Source organism: Quercus robur, chromosome 9 (assembly GCF_932294415.1).
Source record: "Quercus robur chromosome 9, dhQueRobu3.1, whole genome shotgun sequence".
NCBI classification, from domain to species: domain Eukaryota; kingdom Viridiplantae; phylum Streptophyta; class Magnoliopsida; order Fagales; family Fagaceae; genus Quercus; species Quercus robur.
This window is the reverse complement of record NC_065542.1, coordinates 49470508-49490110: the sequence shown is the minus strand read 5'-3', so window position 1 is coordinate 49490110 and position 19603 is coordinate 49470508. Positions and strand designations below refer to the sequence as shown.

At 34.0% G+C, this 19603-nt stretch overlaps 1 protein-coding gene and 1 long non-coding RNA gene across 2 annotated transcripts; both read right to left on the bottom strand.

The window, feature by feature from the left end:
- Positions 1–318: 318 nt before the first annotated feature.
- On the bottom strand, positions 319–13804 carry LOC126698876 (monocopper oxidase-like protein SKU5). The gene is made up of 9 exons (XM_050396376.1): positions 13486–13804; positions 9835–9944; positions 9482–9752; positions 9242–9380; positions 3563–3926; positions 2801–3166; positions 2632–2710; positions 1079–1275; positions 319–630 (listed from the first exon to the last, which is right to left on the bottom strand). Exons 1-9 carry the CDS (start codon positions 13621–13623, stop codon positions 522–524), a joined length of 1773 nt encoding a protein of 590 aa, XP_050252333.1. The 5' UTR covers positions 13624–13804; the 3' UTR covers positions 319–521.
- A 4466-nt stretch (positions 13805–18270) lies between these two features.
- On the bottom strand, positions 18271–18998 carry LOC126698878 (uncharacterized). Its single transcript, XR_007646626.1, has 2 exons — positions 18725–18998; positions 18271–18614 (listed from the first exon to the last, which is right to left on the bottom strand). It is a non-coding gene; the product is annotated as an uncharacterized LOC126698878 (long non-coding RNA).
- Positions 18999–19603: the final 605 nt, after the last annotated feature.

Genomic DNA, 19603 nt, shown 5'->3' with positions numbered 1-19603 from the left:
TGAAATAGCTTTATGATTTGATTAGCGCAATTTTATATATTCAGAACTCAAATGTTCTGTTTGATTAGCTTTATGATTTGAAACAATATTTTATTCTCCTTATTAGCTTTTGAAACTATCTAATGCCCCAACCATATTTCAAAAAAGTTATAGAATTATAAAGAAAAAAAAGGAATTCCTGCATTATTCTGCCAAAAAAAAAAAAAAAAAAAACCTCTCTTTATTTTAATGTACCCTTAAACCTGAATTGCTTACGCAAATTGGTAATATCAATACAATTACCATATCCTTGCTCTTTTTGTACACAAGCTATGCTCATTCATCAATAACACCACAATACTTGACAAAACATTCAGTGTTAAAATTACAATGATACACATTATAATTACAATGTTACCAACAATATTCTACACCCCTTTCACTTGATTTCATTCTATAATTTGAATTAACTATTTCCTCAAACTACACATAAATATCTTTAATTGAAACATAATGCTTGCTTATCATTCAATTCAATTTGATTACTTGAAGAAAGTTCCTAAGAATGCTATCAGTAACATAACCAAAATTCTTCTATGTCCATCAGATAAAGAAGATGCACCAGAGAAGTTGACTCTCTGAGCCTGATCACTGCCAAAGAGAGAAACAAATGAAATTATTAGTAAAGGTGTTTGGAATAATAGAAAGGATATAAAAAATTCATTGACACATAACTTTTTGTGAATAGTATGTGTCTGAAACAATATCTAGAACAGTTATACAATAAGAGCAAAGCTCGTGACAACATTTTTCACAATCTTTTTAACAACACGCTAAGATGGAAAATTGTGATAGCCGCAATGTCACTTTCAAAAGAGCCCACCATTGACACTACTAGTATGCAACAATCATAAGTCACATTAACAGTTATGAAAAATGTTGTATCCCTAGATAATAAAATAATAATAACCACTTTTCAGCATAAATTATTACAAAAGCAAGGATAAACCTGATAATTTTTATGTATTTTAATTTACCCTTCCTAAATATAGTAAATTTACCAAATTGACAAAGTTTAGCTGTGTTTCTGAAGTCTTACGTTTGTAAGGATGAAAGTAAGCCACAATATATTGCATTGCCAGGCAAAGAAGCCTCATCGGTGTCATTCTCTGTGTTTAAAACATTCAAATAAACTTCTTGCCCCAGATACCAAGAGTCAAGATTCTCCGCACGAAGGTTCCAATTACCAGCATTGTCAAGAGAAACTAAAATGGCTGTCCAAGCTCCAGGAAAGACCTGTAAGTGAGAAATAAGTGGTTATCAATAAAACCTTTCTCTCCCTTTGGGATCTTTTTGGTTTTTTAGCTAATTATCAACAAAGAATCCAACCTAAATATATAGTAGTATAATTTTATTTTTCAATCTGTGCGCATGTACATCTGTGTGCAAGTACTTTAATAACAACCTATAAGAAAGTGATTAAAAAGCTTGAGCGATTAGGCCTCAAAGCACCTAAAGCCCCCAATTAAAGGATGGAGAGAGAGAGAGAGAGAGAGTGAGAGTGCAAGCTCTGCTGGTCAAACCAGATCATTTAAATAAGATGAATGAAGATGGCTATTTTGAGGGCCTCAAAGCTGATCTTTGTGAGCCATATCTTTTTTTTTTTTCCTCTCTTTTAGGTGTGTTTTTATTTTTTCCTATCTTCTGGCCATCCCTGGTACACAAATAGACTTCTTACGTTCTTAGTTTACTTCTTAAATGTGGGACAGAATTTCTTCAAGATATTAAATTGGCTGCAACCAATTATGACTGATATGAATTGTTGCCTCCAAATTTTGATTTTTTTTTTTTCAAGTTGCAGCATATAGTATCTACTTGTTTTCCATTTCTAATTATGTCTACACATCCGTGACATGTCATAAATGAAAAGGTTGAAGACAGTCTAGAAGCCACCAAATAGATATAAAGGGGTGTTGAACATCTTTTAGTAATTAATCCAGCCACTGATCTTTACTTGAACATGGGAAATAAACTAATAATTCTTCACTGCTCACTACGTAACATCAGTCTTCACGTGTCAAATCAATTATTTTGATTTAAAAATTGTTTCATTAGAATATTACCATCATATATGCTGTTCTTTCCATCATCTATGATGTATGTTTTCCAAAAACAGGATGTTTATGGACTTCTGAACAGATTTCTTCCGACCATTAGATTCTAGTATGCAACCTTATTGATATCTTACTACTGTTTACATGGAATATGCTTAAACATCACTGCTGAAATGTAATTGCAACTAGCACCTACTTCACAGTAGAAGGTAAGGGGTTCATTTTATAGATTATAAGGAAAGCTCTTCGCAGTCCCAGATATTAAATCCCCATGCAATGCATTTCATTTTGACAAAATGGCTAGTAAAGGTTCCCAATGCAGTGAGAGGCTGAACGCATCACAAAATCCGCAATCCCTTAGAGATTCTAATACCCCTTGGCTTTTAAGATTACCTTTAGTTTTCTTTTTCATAAAACTGATCTTGATATGCCTTTCTTGTTATAGCATATCCCATTCCTACTAGCTTTCCAATGTAAAAATTGCTTAACCAAATGATTCATCAAAAGAATTTTGGGTGAAGATTATAGACAGGAGTACCTGCGTAGTGGAGCGAGCAACACCATCCCATTTGTTATAAGTTACTCTGCTATTCTCTGTCCACACTCCGAAATCCATACTACAGTGCAAATGGGAAATTATCCAAATTAATTTTTGAATTTGATAAATTAGAAATAATATGATGACAATATCAAAACTGATGGCTCACCCCACAACAAAGAATGCAAAGCCATCCAGGTGGTAGCTCTGGACAGTTGTATCATTGTTTTGAAAGATAATTTCCATAAAACCTCTGTAAGTACCATTGATTAGAGATGTATCAATTTTGGGAGGTCTGTTCATCAATTTATTTGGGAAATCTAGCTTGTACACCCCTGGAATGTTGAACTGCTGGGCAAGCATCAGGGGTGTTGAAGGTGGTAAGTACGAAATACCATTGAGGGTAGTCCGCCACTTCCCATCTATAAGCTCTGGCGGTCTATTGAGGATCACATATACATCTGTGACAGTAATTTGACCATATTTGAAAGATCCTTGTGGGTTTGGGCGAGCAGCACCAGCAGAGACATTCCATCTGAAAAATGCACCACCATGACCGAAAATGTGAAATAGTCAGCCCTGCATCCATGAGTATATTAAAAGAACAACAATGATGCAAATATGACTACAAGGAGAACAAACAAGATACAAAAGGACAAAAGAATGTCCTTCATCAATTTCTGATGTAGATTTGTTTGCTTCTCTCCAAATGAAAATGCTTATTTTAAGAAGTTGAAAAGATAAATTATCCCATATCATAAAATTAATCAATATTCAGGCAAGGGATGAACCCATCTTTTAAACCACTCACATTTGTGCATTGGAAATGTTACTGATTAATCTTAGTCTAAGATTCTACAAGGAGCTCTATAATATGTCCGTTTAGGATATTTCTTTTATTAACCCAAAAAGAGATATACTTAGCTACAACCTTATGGATCTTGCTTGATTCATTGAGAAATAAGGGTCGTTTTCATTAGGAAGATCAGGAAGAGGACCTGAAGCAGGTCCTTGAGAATTGGAGTAGTGCAAGATGGCAGCTCCAGTAGCACTGCCCAAAGCAGATGAATTGACAAACCGAGGACTCGCAACAATGTAGTAATCACTGCTAGCATTTTGATCCATTGTGACCAAGAATGAGTATGACTGGCCCACATGAACATCCATGTTTGTGTAGTTCTGCTGAACCGTGTAAGATCCTTCAGTCTCCACAAGAAGTAAGTTATGATTTTGTATCCTGAAATTCAAGCTGGTTGAAATACCAACATTGTGCACCCGAAGACGATAAGTTTTTCCTGCAGCAAATAAAATTACCAACATTTGGCTATTATTGACTAAAACAAAAAGAAACTGCATGCCTTTCATAGTCATGCATGTACAAGTCACCATATGTGGGTTGATTAAGTACAACATATCACAGTCACAATATTCCTAGGAAGAAAACCTACAAGAGTTTGTTTAGAATGAATATGAAAGAAGCCTCCACAGGTCTGAATAGAATTTGAACCAAAAAAGTATACACTGAAATGAAAGGGGTATAAACCATATCAGCATAGAGCACCTCACCAACTTCTTTTGGGCATACATGAACCTTTCATAAAAATGAAACCTTTTCACATTCTGTTTTCATTATATTTGAAGTCACAAAAAATCCCCTAGGAGGGGTAGCACTGCCTTCTAGAAAGAATTTAGAAATGAAACCCATCTCCTAGAATGAGGTCAAATATATAATGGTGGGTGATGCACCTAAAATAACATCCTGCAATTACATTGTATAGTAGGGACAATATGGGATTCAGATCCTCTATCAGTAGATTTCCTTAAATCCTAACCACTATTTAATGATTTAATGGTCAAGATTCTGCCATGTCAGTATTCCACTAACAATATTCTTAAAATAATAAAATAATGTTGCAAACAAAACAGTTAAGATTATTATTAGTGAAATGCTGACATGGTAGAATCTAGGCCATTAAATCATTAAAAAATGGTTAAGATTTAAGGAAATCTATTTGATAAAGTATCCTAGAAAATCTGAATCTGACAATATGAGGCCCAGATGATCCAAAATACGAAGATATTAATTTTTATTTTTTTATACTATTTTTGTTTTATTTATCAAGGGGTTTATCAGATGGTTAAGGGATTATTAGAAAGTCCAGAATCAATTGTATAATAAAACTGGAGCTTGAATAAACTTTTCCTGGTTTCTTCAAAAGCTTTGGTTGCCAAACTCATCCATGCAAACCATCCTTTCTTCATACAAGCTGTAACCAGAGCCATAATAGTGCAAAATCACAAATCAATCTCCAATAGAGCAAGGCCTGCTAATGAAAATTGAAATTTTCTTGATCTGCTTCATCGCCATGAGAGGAAACAACAAATCAAGAGAAAATACACTTTCTCCATATTGATGCAGGACTTCTCTTCACACAAAAATCTCATCAATTATTGAAAGTGAATAATATGTTCTTCCTTAGCCTGACTATATATAAGAACATCATTCAAGTAAATGACAAGAAATTGAGCAGTAAATGTGCTATGTACGTTGGTAAGACCAAAGGGCATGACTGGCCATTCACAAAGCTCATCCAGTATTTTAAAGCGATCTTCCACTCATCTCTAACTCTGAATCTGATTTGATGATATCCACTAAGGATCAATCTTCCAGAAGGCATTAACTCTGGTCAACATATTCTCAAGTCATGGAATAGGGAATTGATATTTGATGGTGATTGGTTGATTGCTAGGCTAGCTTTGCACATTCTCCAGCTACCATCCTTTTTAAGAGTGAACAGAGTAGGGACTGAAGGACTTAGGCTCTCCCCTTATAAACCTTTCTCTAATAATTCACTTACATGGCTCCTAAGTTCAGCATATTTAACAAGATTCATATACTGGGCTGGTAAATTTGGTAGAGAAGACCCTGGAACCAGATCTATAGCATGTTGCACATCTCATAAAGGTGGCAATTCATTGGAATTGGAAAAAAGTTGACAGCAACTCCTGCAATTCTGTTGGTACCTCTGTTGGCCGTTGTTGATCTAGTTGTTGCAATTTATACATCAAAACATAAATAACTTTTCTTTCCTTGATGGCTGCTTCAAATTATTTTCACCAAGGAAGTGAGAGGCTTTTTTTGTTTTAGTTGCTATTATGCTTCCATTCTCCCTATTATTGTCTCTTCAACAGGGAGAATGGAAGTATAACACAATTACAAGAATGGCTTAGCTAATACAAGAATAACAAGCTGATTATAATATAAACACTAATGCTAACAGTAGTCAATGCTATTACCTTTCCCTTGGCTTTAGCCCATTGTTAAAAATGAGAACTACTTAACTTAGTTAATTGGAAGTAAATATTGGTGGCTATATCCATGTAAACAATGGTCCATATCTATAATGAGAAAAAAATTTGTGTTTCATTCTCTGTCACTATACAAGACACTAAACAGAGAGCTCATATCACCCTTCTTAATATATTGCACAACTGTCAAACTCCCTTTCCAAAGTGTCATAAGGTCATCATAAAGACGATCTTGATAATCCAATGGCAAATATCTCTTTCAACTTTAACCTCATCTCCTCCCAATCAATAATTGGAGGCTGCCTCGCTCATTGAAGTTGCTTTTCTGTATCTCTCTGCCGTACTTTACCCTTTCATCTTCGCAAACTTTCATAATCTTCGGTTATCCCATACCAATCAATCCGTCATGGCAGCAATCTAATTGATAGAAACTAGATGGTAAGTCTTCCACTCAAATCCAGGTGCCTCTACCTGTGCCTTCTTAGTAATATCTCCCATCAAATCCTGACACTCAAATTTATCTGGACCTGCCACACCACAGGCCATGCCCTGTAGTAAAACTGGTAGGAATAATCTATCATTTGTAGGCTAAAGATTAAGCCTAATTGGTGAATGTTGGTTTTGATCTATTCGGTGCTCACTGTTGGTATTGTTGGTAGCATCTTCATTTGTTATTATTCCTAGTCGTACTATCCCTTTGAATCTCAATGCCACAGTTGACAGCTTTTTGCATATATTGAGTCTCCCAACTAGTCATTTGGTATCTGACTTGGGAAAATTCTCACAAGCAAATCATCCTGCTGATTCTCAGCAACTCTTCCCATAAACACTTCCATTATGCATAGGTATGGTGAAAATCTAGGCTCTGATACTGATTTATGTAGGATGTTGAAAACCTATGTGTTTATACCAATTCATTTAGGATGTCAAGGGAAGATTCTAAGTTTAGGAAATTAAGGTTAGGGTTTGTAAACGATTCAGAAATTGGTGAATTAGTACAGGAATTGAAGGTCACAAATTTGGTTACATTTGTTAGCAAGTCATAAACATAGGAGGAAAATCAGGAAGTAACTACTAGCATCACACATACAGCTTCATATGAATCAATTTGTAATGAATCTGCCTGGATTAAGGGAAATGAATGAGAATGAATGGAATTTAACTTAATTCGAAATAGTCACCCTTCAAGAAAAAGAGAAAAAGGAGAGAATTTGAGATAGAAAAGTGAGAAAGTTGTGTCTTTATTCTTCAATGATGAAATGTTATGGATTATAAGTAATTATGCATGTTACTTGCAAAGCTTATTGGCCAAATTAACCAACTAACAACTTGTAACCGATTTGGCTCCACTTCTTGGCCTTTGTTGTAATAATCAGAACTAACTTGGTTCCACTTGCAATCTGTCAACTAATTTGATGCTTCTTGATTCTTTACAAGGATTACTGTGTGATAACATGAATTACACCAGTATACCAATAGTACAGGTGCAATTCATTATCATATATTTCCCCATTCATTCTCATTCATCCTTCGGAAACCACACTTCTAGAGAGAGAGGGAGAGAGAAAGCATCATAACTTCAAGGGTTTGAAAGAAATCAAAACTTGCTGAAAAAATTCTGAACATACATAAATGATAATAAGTCCCATTACAAACCTCATACAAGTCTCTCAAATAGCCCTAATAACTCTCAATCTTGACCCTTGAAACAAGCAATTCTGTTTTCTGTGCCACAAATAACTGCTAAAAAAAGTAGAAGAAAAGACCCTATAGGCATTGCTACTTAGACCCAAAAAATTAAAAATCTAGGCCATGTTTGGTAATTGTTTTAAAAACCAGTTCTTTTTTCTTTTCTTTTTTCTTTCTTTGAGAAGAAAAAAAAAAAGTTCTTTTAGTTTTATACACTAGACTATTTTCCATTAAAAATTTGGCAACTTGTTCCTAAAGAATAGATTTTCAAGAAAAAATACCTGACAATGGCCAGTTTTAAAAAATATAAAAAAGATGTTCTCCATTTTCTGGTTTTGGAGAAAGTCAAAACACAGAAAAACCATTAATAAATGCATAGTAACCATCTTTGGGTATTTTTTTTTTTTTTTTTTCCTAAATGAGTTTCATTTTCATTTCTCTCCATCCCTCACTCCTTCCTAGTTCCCCAAGCCCCAATCCCCAATTCCTCCCCTCTCTAATACGCTCTACTCCAAATCTCATCCCCTCTTCATCGAGCCTTTAAGCTTCACTCCACTGTCACCATCACCTCACTATACTTTCCTCACCTGAACCTCACCCAAATTTTGAAATCAAAATCCCTAACCCTTGGTACAGTGGTGAGTTTGGCCTTGGAGCTGTGTTGGGCAAAGGGGTGGACTGGATGGTATTCGCAGGCAGATGGATGTTGTTCCTGGTTTTGTGAGTCTTGTTGTGAGTTTTTTCACTAGGCAGTTTTCAGTGTGGGTTTTGATGTGGTGGTGGGTCTGGGTGGTCTAGGTGGTGTTCTTGCAAAGACGGTTGCTGCTGTTGGTCTTGTGGTTTTCTGTGTACTTTTGTTAGTGTGGGTTTTGCTATGGTGGTGGTGGGTTTAGGTGTGGTTCTATGTTGGACAAATGTGTAGCATAGGCAGTGCTCTTGTGGGTTTTCAGTGTGTGTTTCAAGGCTCTTACGTTGTGCTTTTCCTGAAAATTTCAAGACATATTCAGTACAGCAATAGACACAACTATCTTCATTTGGCACTGGCTTTTTTGGCTATAGTTATTGAAAAACTTCTCAAGATGGCTGGAAGGGCCTATGAAACCCCTTTACTCAATTAACCTTAGCTAAAGTTATTGGTATTAGCTCCTTATTAACCCAAAAAAAAAAAAATTAATGCTAGCTTAAAATTAACTAGATGGAGAAGATTCATAATTTTCATGGGTTTAATAATTCAAGATTTACAGAAATTGTATTTTATACACTAATACAAATGCATAAATTCCAAGTATCGAATATTTAACTTGGGGGGTGATTTAGGTAAGGTGGTTTGGGTTTTATGAAGGTCGGACAAGTAGGAGATGTGGTGGCTAAGATTAGGAAGGAGGTGGGGGATGCAGAAATTGCGGACCACTGAAATTAGGGTCTTCAATGCAGCTTAACAAATTTTTTGCATTTTATAAAGAATTACCTTTTAGTTACAACTTTCAAAACACATTTTCAATGGAAAACAACAAAACATTTGTTATAAAAATTAGTTCATTTGAGCAAGTTAATGGTATTTAAAGAGAAGGGACAACAAACTAAGTATAACATATACATTGCAGAAATTCACCTGGTTCAACATTTATTTTTAGGTAAGTAATACCATCTGGAACAACTGCCCCATCAAAGCGATAGGGACCCAATCCATTAATGAGGATACCATCAGGAACTCCAAGGTTGATTCCTTTCTCAACATCCTGCCTTAGTTCCTGTTTCCCAATAAGCATTGGTCAATAGCTAGGAAACCTAAAAAAGTAACTAGTATTCACCAGTCACCAGAGTCGGTGAGCAAAACAAAATTTACACTGACCTTATGACTCTTAGAATACCAGTCACTAATAAAGATTGTAATATCTCCATCTGGCATCCCGAAGGGTACTGGAATCACTTCTCTGTTGTTTATGATGATTCCCCCATATCCACCCGCAGCTCTTTGGAAGCTAAGGGATGGGAAGTAAAAGAAACTCCCTATCTGATCTTTGACCTGAAATTGATATGTCCAATTCCAACCAGCAGGAATGGGACAATTTGTACCTAAAACACCATCTTGCCAAGAGTTCTTCCTATGTTGTATGCCATTCCTGCATTAAACTAAACAACATTAGCACTAATAAAATCACTACTTGTTATTTTTCTTATTCTTGCTGTAAAAAATATATATACCATGTGAGAAGAAATGGCTCATCAAGGCCATTTTTGACATTGACAACAACATTCCAATTTGTAGTAACATTGAGAATTGGTCCTGGAAATTGCCCATTGATCCCAATTACCTGAAATTATTAGCACAAATTAATTTGCATGAGATTTTGTGGGTCCACCCACCTGTGAGGGTTGGGGGAGGGAAGTAGCTAAGACATTTGAGCACTTTTTGGTATAAAATCACCAACATATAGATAGTTAAATGCTAAAATAAATAAATGTACAATATCAAAGAAGAATAGACAAGCAAAGACTCTCCACTCCAAAATTTAGGATCTATATGGGAAATAAACAAGGAGTTAAAAAACAAAAGGTTGACCATGCCTAAGTGCTTGGCAGGTAAACCTCATCTTGTATATAGCTCAACCATTCATGACTCATGCATCGTGCGAAATAGTGTTAGTGTCTCTTAGAAGATCCCATATAAGGTGTCCCTATTCTAGAAGATCCCATTGATGAGTTGTCTCTACCAGCTATTGTTATCAGAATATTCCTCTTGATATTTGTATATGCTTCTCCTATATATACAGAATGGATGAATTGAGGGCAAAAATATGGAAATCAGCTCCTTGTCCTTAAATCTCTATTCTTATTTCTATTGACATATAGGAAGGATATATGGACAAAGACTAACTGTCATATTAACAGGTATGAAGAAGCAGAAGTCACATTAACACAAATTAATAGGAATCAAACATTGACGGGTAGGCAAAGAATAAATCCCTATGAGTGACATATAAATATAGTGCAAATCATATGGCAGGAAGACTACAACCAAACAAAGGTGTCCCTCAATCTCCAGATGGAGAAGAAAATTTTGGAGATTTGTACATTGTGAAAAAGGAAGTGATCTATCATCACAAGTATAATTGTCTGATTTTATTCAATGAACTACTATGGGACTTTCCACATCTAATAGCACAAACTGTAGAATGGAATGAGTAACATGAGCTTGACATGGGAAAAGCAATAATATAAAATCTTTAATACAAGAAGGTTCAAGGATTCAGAAGAATTAAAAAAGTCTACAGCTAAATGCTTCATCATTTGATTACTCAGAGATAGGGACTCCATTACTGCAGTCAATATTTTGTATCTAAGCCTACTAAGTGACCCACACAGCACATAACTGTTTCTAGATGAAACTAGTTCAAAACTTTTTTTTTTTTTTTTGATAAGTAATAAGATATATTGAAAAAAAGGAACACCCAAGTGCACCGGAAGTGAACTAGTTCAAAACTAGTTCAAAACTTATTCTGTCAGTACGATGTTCGTCTCATCTATATTGTACCATAACTCAAGAAACATGTCATTCACAGATTTCTAAAGAAAAATATTACTTGCTTCAATTTAAGAGTCTGGGCAGCCGTGATAAACAGAAATAGTAAACAATAATATAGGATTAATTGTACAGTAACTCACAAAACATGTGGATGACAGATTGTTAAAAGTAAAATTCTTATTTGCTTCAAGAGCCAGCAATGAAGAGCAACAATCAACAATGAAATTATGAATAATGAGTAATACAAGAGAAAGTTTGAACACATTATTTTTTTGATTTGAAGTTACATACACTCCCGGTGGGTCTTGAACCCACGACCTCACCCTTCATGTTACTCTTACAAGGTAAGTTTGAATGCATTGTTAAATGCATCACATGCCACACAACACAATTAAGCCTGTATGCACATTGGGCACTAATGAGACATCTTCTCCCCCTAACTAAAGTGAGGTCACAGCAGTTCAAAGTAAGAGTGTGGTATGGAATAATGGTAATTATTGCTGTCGCAATGAGAAGCCATTGAAAATTTTAAGGTGGAATGGTAGAAACAAATCTTACATGGCTGCAGGGCACCCCATGGATGCCTCCCCACTATAACATTATTTTGTCTTAATCACAAACAAACTGGCATTATTGAAAAATATGAGGTGGCCAATGATATAACCTATATGTTTCCAATCTGATTATGAAGTTATATTTTTAGCAAGATAGATAAATGTGATGATCAGTAGTATGAACAAAAACACATACATGTGAAAGAAAAGTAATTTCTAAAATAAAACAGACTACATAACAGCAGCAAAAAGCAGCCTTTTGGTATCAAAGGATTTATTAACTCATTGGATTATACTGGCACAAATGAAGTACCGTCTAATGTGCTGAGTGATTAAAAATATGCCAATCAAATTGCAAGGGAAAATTCTACAAAAAGGAATTAAAAATAATAATGCTTGAAGGCACAATATCTTTGGTAGTCAAACAATGACATGGTTCAAAAACTTATGTTGATACAGTTAGATTGTTGACAAGAAACAATAGAAATACAAGACTGAAAAACAAAAAGGAAGTCCATGCATTCTAGAGAAAATATAAGATACAGAACAAGACAAAGGAAAGTTTTTTAAGACAATTTGGGCACATGTATCAATAATTAACAATTGCAATATTGAGAAGCTGTCTTGTTTCATATTAGATATGCTATAAGGACTTATTATACTTTGGTAGTGAAAATGACTTACTGTTTGTGAGATATCACCACAAAAAGCTGTTTGACAAAATAGGATTTGTTAAGATGAACTTTAATAACAAGGACAACAGCTTGTTTATGAAATAAATTATGAGCAAAATTTTGGGATTAGATCAACACAATATAAGACTAGACATGCTTCAAGATTTAGTTTTGCATTGACATGTTTACTATGGATGAAATGAGAATCCTAAGAAATGGCAAGACATGAAAATTACACCTAAGAAGATAAGAGGCCAACCCAACTAGAGACAAGTCGAGAAAACTATGTCAGCTCAGTTTAGCCATGTGAAATGAAAGTAACAGGACTGTGCTTGTATGATATGGGCATATAATGTGTACACACACACACAAAGGTGCATCAAGGTGCTGAGAGTGGACATGTTGCCTTGACTTGCAATTTAATCCAAACAAAGAAATTGTCACATATAGAGCTATTTGTCAATCAAGATTGTATATCAACAATACAGATTTAAAGACTTGGGCATAGTTAAGTTATTAATATTATATATATATATATATATATATATATTAAAAGTAAACTGGGTCATGTAAATATATTTTCTAACTTTCGGCATAACTTTTTGGATAATCAATTGTTACAGCATGTTGGGGAGGAAATTTGAAACCTTGTTCTCCTTATCAAGGAGACCAGTCAATGCCACTAAGTTACAAGCCTTTTGGCAACTTCCAGCATAACTGAATTAATAATGAGAGAAATTCTAAAACTGAATAGTTGCTAAAAACAATAGAATTATGAAATTCACTTCTTCCTAGAACAGGAAACTTCTCTTTATATTAAAATATGTCACACTATTAGTAAATCAACCTGGTATATTAATTAAGTAATTTCCATCAACTTACGAGATTCACACATGGGGGGACCTGTTTAAGTTAAAAATAGCTAAAATCATATATTTACTACACAGTAAGCAACTAATATCCAATAAACAAATCACATGAGCAATACCCAAAAGTTTAAAACTTGAAATATCACTAAAAATAAGCAGTGCCCATTTTCATCCAAAGGATAAGGGTGACAAAAGTTGGAGAATTGCAGAGAATTGAAGTGAAAAATAAGAACCTTTTGTTTAACACCCAGTGGGGAGGCAGTGAGGTAAGAGACAGTCCAATCATAGAACACAAAAGGGTCACCTGCCAAAGCAGCAGTTGAGAAGCAGAAGAGAAGGATAAAAAGGAACGAGGTTGAAGAAGTTGGCATTGGATTTAGCTTCAACTCTGAGTGTTTCTTTCTGGGTATCTTAGTTTTTCTCTACTTTACACACAGAGAGAGTGAAGTTTACTTTGGTAGTGACTGTAATGGATAGCAAGCAAACATGGCAATGAGAAAGCACACAGTCACACAAACACTCACGTGGGTGTGAGAGAGGAAACAGCTCGCGCAGTCAGAGGAGCCTGATGATGTTCTGTTTTTGGGTCCCATTTGTTGACGTTTCGAAAATAATTTTGAGCTAAAGGCACAGTTATTTTGCACTACTTTCCATATCAAAAATCAGAGTGTGGGCCATTAAAGTGTAATGCGTAACGGCAAAGTGTGGAGAAATTTGGTGGTAACAACCAGCAAGCCTTTTTGACCAATTGCTTCGTCGGTACCGATTGCTTTTGTTTTCTTTTTTTAAAGTAAAATATAAATTTATGGTGTTAAAGTTTCTCAAAAAAAAAAAAAAAATTTATGGTGTTACGGGCCATATGCTTTCTAATTTAGTTCGTTTGCTTAGCGTAGCGCGTGACCGCACCTTATAAGTATTTCTTGTTTTTTTTTTTTTGAGATAAGCAGTTCTTGTTCAGTAAAAGAATGAGACAAGGGTTAGAAGATTTCAAGAAAATGTTTCACATACATAAACATATAAATTAGATTAGAGTATAATTTTTATTTTAAAAAAAAAACTTGTACTTTTATATTTTCAATGGAGAAATATAAGATTCAATCATGTATATAAAAAAATAAATTAATAAAGTTGTAATGTTTATTATATTATTCTTGGTATGCTTTCTTTTTAGTGGATAGATCTATAAGAGTTACTGCATGGAATATTAGAGCCAATGTGGTGGAATAAGGAGAGAGATAAAGTTTCTCGCCAAACTAGTTTTCAAAGAAATTATTTAGATTGGTGATGTGTCCTTCTAACTCTAAACCCCTCACTACCTATGGTTAAATTGGGTTAGTTGGGTTTTTATTAAAAAATAAATAAAATTCAAATTATGGGTAGTGTAGAGTTTAGGTGGATCAAGTGGAAAGGATACATGTCACCATTTTAAAATGGTTTGAAGAATTTTATTCCAAACTAGTTTGGAGATAAACTTCATTTTAAACGAAGAAGAAGTGAAATTTTAATTAAGGCAGTAGAAAATTCAATTATCAATCATCAATCCCAACTTTTACTATGAAGTTGCTTCAGGCTTTCGGATTCAATGCATGATGAATTGCAAGGACTTCTGAGAGATTCTGGTGGGGCCAAAAGGACAATGAGCATAAGATTTGTTGGTCGGTTGGCTGGCTTGGGAAAAAAAAAAATGTGAATATCAAAGTTCCATAGTGACATGGGTTTTAGAGATTTTACTTTTAATATGGATCTCTTAGCAAAGCAAGGTTGGAGGCCTATTAATGATGAAAATTCATTGCTTTTCAAGGTATACCAGTTGAATTATTTTCCAAATTCTTAGTTCTTGCCAAACCAAACGCATCTTCTGCTTGGAGAGTATATTTACAGTTTACAAGTACTAGAGAAATATTGGTGAAGGGATAGAAGTGGGGGAGTGGGGAATGGACAAAAATTGCTCTTTGGAAAGATAGATGGATTCCTACACAGACAAGTATCAGATAAAGATTCAAAGGTAGAGGTATTAATTGACCAAGAGCAAGGGAGGTCGAAAGTTGACGAGATTCCAATTTGTGACTTTTTAAATCAATTTGTAACTTGATTGCAACTTTTCAAGTTTTGAGAACTAGATTGAAACTTTTATATTTTCTAGATATCAAATAATTTTTTTTTTTCCAGATTAGTCATTTCATCCATTTTTAGTTGTTAAAAAAAACGTATCTCATATGTGAATAATGTCAATTTTATAAATATCAATGGACAAAATGACTAACTTGACAGTAAAGTTAAAAGTTCAAGGATTAGAATGACAAAAATAAAAAATTTTGTCGATGAAAATGACAATTCACACAAGAATGTACATCTTCACTTTTTATTATTATTATTATTTAAGATTCACTAAATTCCCTTTGAGAATATCAATTCTACAATGAGCTATAAAAGATCATGGTCTACAGTAAAATATTTGATGCAAGTTTAGATCATGTCTTTAAAAGCTACTTTAACATGATCCAAAATTGTTGCCTATGAGAGAGAGAGAGAGAGAGAGAGTCATTTTCAAAATCTCAATAACATTCAAAGAAAGTAACAAAGCATTACATTCTATAAAGGGAAGCAAAAGCAATGAAAGTACAATTTGTAGTGTGTAACATTGAATGGGGTCTATTGAAAGGTTGATAATCTAAGCATGGTTTTGAAACCTGGACCATTCAAAAAACCAGAAAAGGAAGAGGTTCAAAGTTTTCGAGATCGGATCGAGGTCGAACTGTGATGAAGTCATGATTAATTTAATAGTTATTTAAAATATAGATAAATAAAATAAATTAGTATAAATAGAAAAACTGACTAAAATAATTCAAATAAATATGAAGATCATCATTCAAATGTATTTTTTATATCATAACTTTCATTATGGTGTTTCAAAAATCAACGGAATATTATTAGTAATTGTTAAAAATAATAATAATAATAATAATAATTATTATTATTATTAGTTTATATTATACAATCTAAATAAAATAGATTTATATTATAAACAAAATGAATGTCTACAATGTCATATATTTTTATGCAAATATGTATAATATTGTACACTTTTTTATAAATTTATATAATATTATACACATTTATTTAATCTATAATATAAATCCTAATTTACAGTAACAATACATAGATGGTTGTTAAGAAGAACAGTACATGAATTTAATATATGAATATGTGGGTTTGTAGCACCAATAAATAATGCAATTAAACATTTAAATGTCCTATAAATAATGCAATTAAATGAAAAAAGTTTAAAAGCCAATGAATGGTGGAAGCGTGGCCAGATGTCCAACATTTTCATGGGGAAGGGGTAGTGTCTACCATATTGGTATACAACTTTATTGGAAAATCTTAGACTTTTGATTTCTTTTGGTTTTGGTTTTGGGCACCAGTGACAGAAGAAGAAAGGAAACGCCAAAGAAGCAAGAAGAATAAACACAGAAGAATGGAGAAGAAGGAAAACGGAAAATGGCGGTTCCCGATTAATCAAGTCGAACTGTACAGTTCGGTCCGGATTTTAAAACCATAAATCTAAGGCTGGTGTGGCAAAACTTTCTTAATTTCTTAGTTATAAAATTTTGGATAAACTACATCTTTGGTCCTTAACCTTTGCAATGAATGTCACTTTGGTCCCTAATGTTTCAGAGGTGCCAGTTTAGCGCAACGCTCTAAACTAGCGCAACGCTCTCCTCATCGCCACCATCTTTGTCTTCTATGTTCATTAACTACTTCAGCACAACGCTCCTTTGTTCCGTCACTCATCTCATCATCCGCATCGACAAACTCAATCAACTCATCAAGCACCTGAAGAATCATTCAGTAATATATTACTAAATCGTGTCTATCAGTCTATGTGACTGTGTCCTCCATATAAGCCAACAATTGTTATGCCTTTCACAAAATTTCTATTTTATTAGATCGTGTTTTGATTTTGAATTTTTTATTATATAAAGTGGTATATCTAGTTGTTATTCTCGTTTGAAATGTATCTTGAGGATTATTTTATTTGTTTAATTCTAATTTACAATAGTTTTCATTTGGATTGTTTTGTTATTTCTGTAATCGTTGTTTTTATTGTTAAAATAAATTATGAAAATATAAAATGGATTCGGGACCTTTGTTTTAGTTTTTCGGGATTTTTCTGAGAAATTTTTTTGAATTATAACACCAATACGTTTCATTAAGGCTTGAAGGAGCTTATTCAATATAAGATTCAGAAATTCTACAATTTCAAAACGCATAATTATTTATACTTGTGTTTAATCATGAACTCCGCAAACAACAGCACTATTATTAAGTTTATTAAATCCGCAAACAAGGTCATAATTTTTGTGGCTTCAATACAGTCCATAAGAAAATCACTTCAGATATCAATGCAAAGTTATAAATACTGCCTTGTGGCCATTTTGGTTTGTTAGTGCTGGAACAAAATATTTTGGCTTCCGTTAATTTCAGAGTACCGTATGTATAATACATGTATTTTCATAAACACAAAACCAGCATTTTGATAACTAAAAAATGTTCTAATTCACTCACAAAAGAATTATCATTTTTAATTTCAAAACATAAAAAATGATTCACATATATGCAGGTTAAGGACTGCTATACTGTGATTGAACCTTACACTCAAAATACAGATATTGAATCATGTTGTCAACAAACACAGATGGCCAAGTTGATTGTACTGTAATGTTGGCCAGTATTCACATATGTACTGGTAAAGGAATGCTATAATGCGATTGAACCCTATGCTCAAAATACAGATATTGGATTACTTTGTCAACAAACACAGATAGCCAAGTTTTTGGCCAGTATTTTGAGCAAGACAGAATTGGTAGCTAGTACAGAAAGTTTTGGCCACCTGGCTGATACAAAATGATATAACTTTGGATCAATGTATTTTCTCCAAGAATTTATTCTCTCTCATGAAATTTCCTCGAACCTAAAATGTCTCCTCAAAGGATGATATTCAGGAAAAAAAAAACTAAAGAAGAGGAGCAAAGGATTTATTAATATTCTCATTCAGCAACATTTGCTCTACAAATAAAAACCTCACATAACATTTTCTTCTCAATTCTTAATTTTTCTTTATTTCAATCTTTACCAATTTGAAGAGGCAACATGGCATTAGCACGTAGCAGTTGAAGCAACCATCTAGAAAACAACAAAATTAAACTGTTAAAGAAGTTAAAATATAGTCTCAGCTGAGAATTAATACCTGCATAGTAGAGGTATTCTCAACGAAATTTCGAATTAGTGGCTTCATGTCAAGGACATCTTCTGGTATCCATGTATCACCCATCTTTGGAAAAGTATTATAAGCATGACCCTGACAAATTTTGTACAAGAGCTTGATCATAATTTGCAAGCAAAGCAAATCATCTAGTAGTTCATCATGTAAGAAGAGAAGCAAGACAAGAATAAAACACAGTTACGTACAGCATCATTTCCAGCAACAAATTCTCCAGAGACAGCAGTAATGGCAACATGCCAACAAGTATGCCAACAAGAAGGGCAAGTCTCTTTACTTTGGCCGCTCCACGAACCCAAGCTACTGATTCAGCAGGTGGCTCGGGCATAACAACAGAAAGAGCAGTCCAGAAAAGGCCAAAGGAAATTGCAGATGCTGTGAAAAGATGAGATGCAAGACGGAAAGGGCATACTCTTGGCTGAGCATATTCAGATGCTTGTTAAGAAGTCCGTTTGGATTTTGTTTCTAGTTTTTGTTTCCATCACTCAATTCTCTGATTTTTGAGTAATGAGTTATGGAAACTGAAAACATATTTTAGGTGTTTTTAGTTTCCATAACTCTGTTTTTAATGGCATTTCCATAATTAAACTCACAACTCTCTCACTGTTCAGCCGCAATATTTGACTTTTGGGTTTTTTTTTTTTCAATTGTTTTCTTCTTTTGAAACAAAGCCCAGCTGCATATCTTGACTTTTCGGGTTTTTTTTTTTTTTTTTGAAACAAAAAGTAACGGTAGAATTGAGTGATGAGTGCCAAACGGGTGGGGTTGGGGAAATTGGGGTATTTTAAGTGATGAGTGACAAAAATTGAATGAGGAGTGATGAGTGCCAAACGGGTGGGGTTGGAGAAATTGGGGTATTTTAAGTGATGAGTGATGAATGATGAGTGACCAAAATTGAATGAGGAGTGATGAGTGATGACAAAAAAAATCCAAACAGCCCCTTAGTAACTCAATTGGTCAGGCTAGAGGAGGTGTTCCAAGGCAAGTGCCCAGTCCTCTAAGGGGAGAACCAAAATGGGAATCAAACATCAAGATTGAGTTACCTAAGTTCTATGGTAGCTTGAATC

What these genes read in the sequence shown, in the direction of transcription:
- LOC126698876 (XM_050396376.1), bottom strand. Translation starts at nt 13,623, where the DNA reads ATGCCAACTTCTTCAACCTCGTTCCTTTTTATCCTTCTCTTCTGCTTC. An exon ending in GAGCCATTTCTTCTCACATG is followed by an intron (nt 9,753 to 9,834) that starts GTATATATATTT and finishes AGTTTAATGCAG; the next exon opens with GAATGGCATACAACATAGGA. An exon ending in GGTATTCTAAGAGTCATAAG is followed by an intron (nt 9,381 to 9,481) that starts GTCAGTGTAAAT and finishes ATTGGGAAACAG; the next exon opens with GAACTAAGGCAGGATGTTGA.